Raw genomic sequence first — 3,783 nt, 5'->3', positions numbered from 1 at the left:
CACACAGCAGTGTTGAAGGCCACCCACCCTGCCTGTGCACTGTCAGGATTTGCAACCTCTGAGCCCGCATGTGCCTGGCAGTGCACTGTGATTAAATATACCTCTTACTTCATTCTCAGTTGCTGTGTGAAGCTGTCCTCACTGCTGTCTCACAGAGGGGGAAACTGAGGCTAGGAGAGGTGACTCGCAATGCAGCAGAGCAGAGAGCAGCGGGGGGCACCCGATCCAGACCTGCTTCTCCTTTTGGTCTGGGGGCCCTGGAAGCTTCCCCTGCATGTGTGTCAAGCTCAGCTGGCTGCAGCCTTCTCTCCCATGGGTGGAGGCTGCGGAATCAGCAGTGACCCCTACTCCAAGTCACAGTGCCAGGGCTAGGAGGAACAGTGGCCTCTGGCCTCCCTCTGTCAGTGGACTCGCTCAGCCTTGGGTGGCGGTTGTGGAGCCTCCAGCCTTGGCTGTCCTTGGGCCACACTGACCTCTGGGCTTCCCTTCCATTGGGTCAGGTGACCCCTGCCTCTGCCCAGGCCCAGGCCCCACCATGCTGATTGTGCTGGGTGCAGGCCTCCCCCACCCTCCCAACCAGCTTCCGTGACAGCCTGTTAATGGTCTCAAGGCGCCTTCTCCATATTCCATGTGAAAGAAAGTCGCAGGACCTTATCATGGCCCCTGGAACTCTGTTTTCCCGAGTCTTGGGTGCCAAAGGTGTGGATGACTGTGCCAGGGATCTTGGGGCTCTTTTCCCCTGATCCTGTCCTGGCCCCAGGCACCTGCCAGCCTAAGCTCTTATGTCTTCCTGCTTTTCCCGTGGAGCTCGGAGGGGCAGGCTGAGGGCAAGGGGCCGCTCTCCCACCCTTCAGCTTTGGACTGGCCAGCGCTGCTCAGGTCTTTAGGACTTAGGGGAGGAGGAGTGCCCCATGGGGACAGGAGCAGCAGCCCTCACAGCCTGCACTTCTGGGCACCACTGTCCCATCTGCTGCTAGAAATGTCTCTGAATGAGCCCACAGCAACCTGCTGACACTCGCCTGGGATCTGAGCTGTGAGCTGCTTTCCTCCTGGGGGACCAAAGGCCTGACTGTAGAGCCTTCGGACTCCTTGCAGAGCCCCAGAGGAGGGAAGGTGCAGAGGTCACTACCTCAGAAGCCAGAATCAGGTCTTTTCCCGAGCCCTTTATCTGCTGTGCTGGGTCAAATGGGATCTCTGAGCCTCGGTGCTGCTAAGTGGGGGTAACCTGTTGTGGTGCATTAAATGAGATAAAGTACCAGCTTGCAGGAGGGCCCTGATGATGTCACCTGCAGCCCCTGCTTCCGCAGGGAGAAGCTGCTGACCAGCAGATCCTGTCCCCTATTGCCAAAGTTCCTCTACCTAAGCGCCATCAGAAAGGTTGCAGTACCACCGACAGCCACCAGATAGCGCGCACACCACTCGCCTAATGAAGGCAGCTGCAGGGGAGTGGGGCGCTCTGCTTATTTTCTCACTCAACTTTTACTCTATCCTACTTAGAGCAGAAGAGCAGGTTCGGGCGGTAGCTTGGATCTGTCCAGCGTCCCAAATGTGGTATCAGTTTTCAGCACAGGCTGTTAAATTAGGCAGAGTGTCAGCTGGGTGTAGTGGTGAACTCCTGTAATCTCAGTATTTGGGAGGTTGAGACAGGAGTTCAAGACCAGCCTGGGCTACACAATGAGACTGTCTCAAAAACAAAACACTAGAGTCCTAAGCCAACTACCAGGGCAGGGGAGATAGCTCAGTGGCACCTGCCCGGCAAGTGCAAGGTCCTGGGTTGGATTCCTGGTACAACAAACAAACAAAAACAACCTTAAGTCTAGTACCGGGGCCCAGGAAATCTGCACCTGAACAAACCAAAGGGACAGGTCTGCACACCTGGAACCGAGGCCCATGGTGCTGAGGGGAGATGGACTTTTTTGTTTCCTGTCAACTCCTGGCTCTGATGCCAGCCTTAGAGCTTTCCCTAGGACAGGGTAAGGTGTGCATGGGAGGTGGGGTCCAGCGGGCTAGGCTGCCGATTCTCCCTGCTTCCAAGGACACTGGAAGGGACAATGTGCAAATCGATCTCTGCTGCAGGAGACCCTGACTACAGGACGCTGGGGCAGGAAGGGGGTGCCTGAGTCCAGCCCTGCGAGAAGGTGGTTGAGTGGGTGTCGCCTTGCCAAGCTGAGGAGGCCACAGCCTTTCTGGCAGTTGAGGGCAGGGGCTGGCCCCCAGGAACAGACTCCTCAGAACACTTGGGGGCTGGCCCCAAACCAAGAATGCCAGCCCCTTATCTCTCCCACCCGCAGCTCTGCCCACTTAAAGGAAGACACTTCAGGCGTGATTCATTTTTCTCAAAACGTATTTTCTCTCCTCTCAGTACATCTTTGAGCACCTTTGCCAAGTCTTCCAGGAATGTGCAGAGCCCCGCCCCGGCCCACCCTAGCCCTTGGTGACGAGCCCTCTCACAGCCTGGGCAATGGCATCCTTGTCAATACCAAACATCTTCAGCAGCTCAGCTGGCTTCCCACTCCTTGGTACCTGGCTAACAGCGAGGCGGGTGACAGTGACTCCGGGCTCCCCCACAACTGCCGCAGACACCGCCTCACCGATGCCACCTGGGCAAGAGAAAGGAGGTGAAGATGGGCTGGGATGACTGGGCTATGGGCTGCAGCCCCTCACCAGGCTGAGTTTGCTCCCTAAGCCAGGGCTGTCAGAGCAGACAGCCCTAATCAACCATGCTACTGGTTTTATTTTTCTCCATTGCTGGGCTTGAACCCAGAGTATTCACACTGAGCTCCTACCTCCAGCCCTTCTTATTTTTCCAGACAAGGTCTCACTAAGTAGCTAAGTTCCCCAGGCTGGGCACAAACTCGCATTCCTCCTGTCTCAGCCCTCCAGTGTGCTTGAACTACAGGTGTGTGTTGTCACGTCCTCCCCCGCACAGCCCTCATCAATAGATATCAGCGCTTGCGCTCAGAGCCCAAGCCCCTCTCTCCCTGTGTGGCTTCTCAGGAGGAAGCAGTATGCACCTGCAGTGGCTGCCTGGTGTGAGACGCAAAGTCCAAGAAACTCAGCACTGCTTTCCCTGTTTGATTCTGCACAAATACCCTTAACCTCCTTATCCGAGCCCTGAGGGCAGCCGTGGCCCAGAAAGTTCAGAGCTACCCTCTGAGGTCTCTTACTGGGTCTCAGGCTTGGCTCGAGGACCCAGCTAATGCACACAGCCTTTCTCAGCCAGGCTGAAGATTTCAACCTCACTGCCAAGAAGAAAAGAGGCTGTGGAATTGAGGAACTGAATGTCACGTCTAGCCTGGGCCCTGGCCCCAGGGAATTCCCACCACCTCCCCTGACATCTGCCGCGGGTTGTTACCCTCGTAGTAGTGGTCCTCCACAGTGAGGATTCTGCCCTTGGTTGCTCGGGCGCTGTCCAGAATGAGCTTTCTGTCCAGGGGCTTGATGGTGAAGGGGTCCAGCACCCGGATGTTGATTTTGTCTGTGAAGGAAAAAGAATCAAATGTGGGTAACGGAAGGGGCAGGGTGCTGTGGCCCTGCCTATCATTAGGCCTTGGATAGACCCCTGGATATGAGTGTTCTGGGGGCTGACACAGCTATGAGCCCCTAGACCTATCCCCGACCTGGGGAGAACCAACTGTTCTCCACTGAGCGTATGCTTGCCAGCCCTCCCTCTCTTTTTTTTTTTTTTTAAATCTTAGTGTAAGCCACTTCTATTTGAGGATTTAGTGTGGTGAACATTTTTTTTTTTTTACATAAATGGTTTGTAAGCTGGAAAAAGAATTA

General features: G+C 55.6%; 1 protein-coding gene across 1 annotated transcript in view; it reads right to left on the bottom strand.

Moving 5' to 3' along the window:
• Positions 1–2,326: 2,326 nt before the first annotated feature.
• The window catches only part of Tkt (transketolase), a 26,256-nt gene continuing 24,799 nt past the window's right edge, over positions 2,327–3,783 (bottom strand). The window contains exons 13-14 of the mRNA XM_004631637.3: positions 3,356–3,478; positions 2,327–2,600 (exon numbers count right to left, since the gene is read on the bottom strand). Coding sequence (XP_004631694.1) covers positions 2,425–2,600; positions 3,356–3,478 — 299 coding nt within the window. The 3' untranslated portion in view covers positions 2,327–2,424. The remainder of the gene's footprint in view (positions 2,601–3,355; positions 3,479–3,783) is intronic.

The sequence above is a fragment of the Octodon degus genome, unplaced genomic scaffold (genome assembly GCF_000260255.1).
Source record: "Octodon degus isolate 3935 unplaced genomic scaffold, OctDeg1.0 scaffold00043, whole genome shotgun sequence".
Classification (NCBI taxonomy): Eukaryota; Metazoa; Chordata; class Mammalia; order Rodentia; family Octodontidae; genus Octodon; species Octodon degus.
This window is presented reverse-complemented; position numbering and strand designations above follow the sequence as displayed.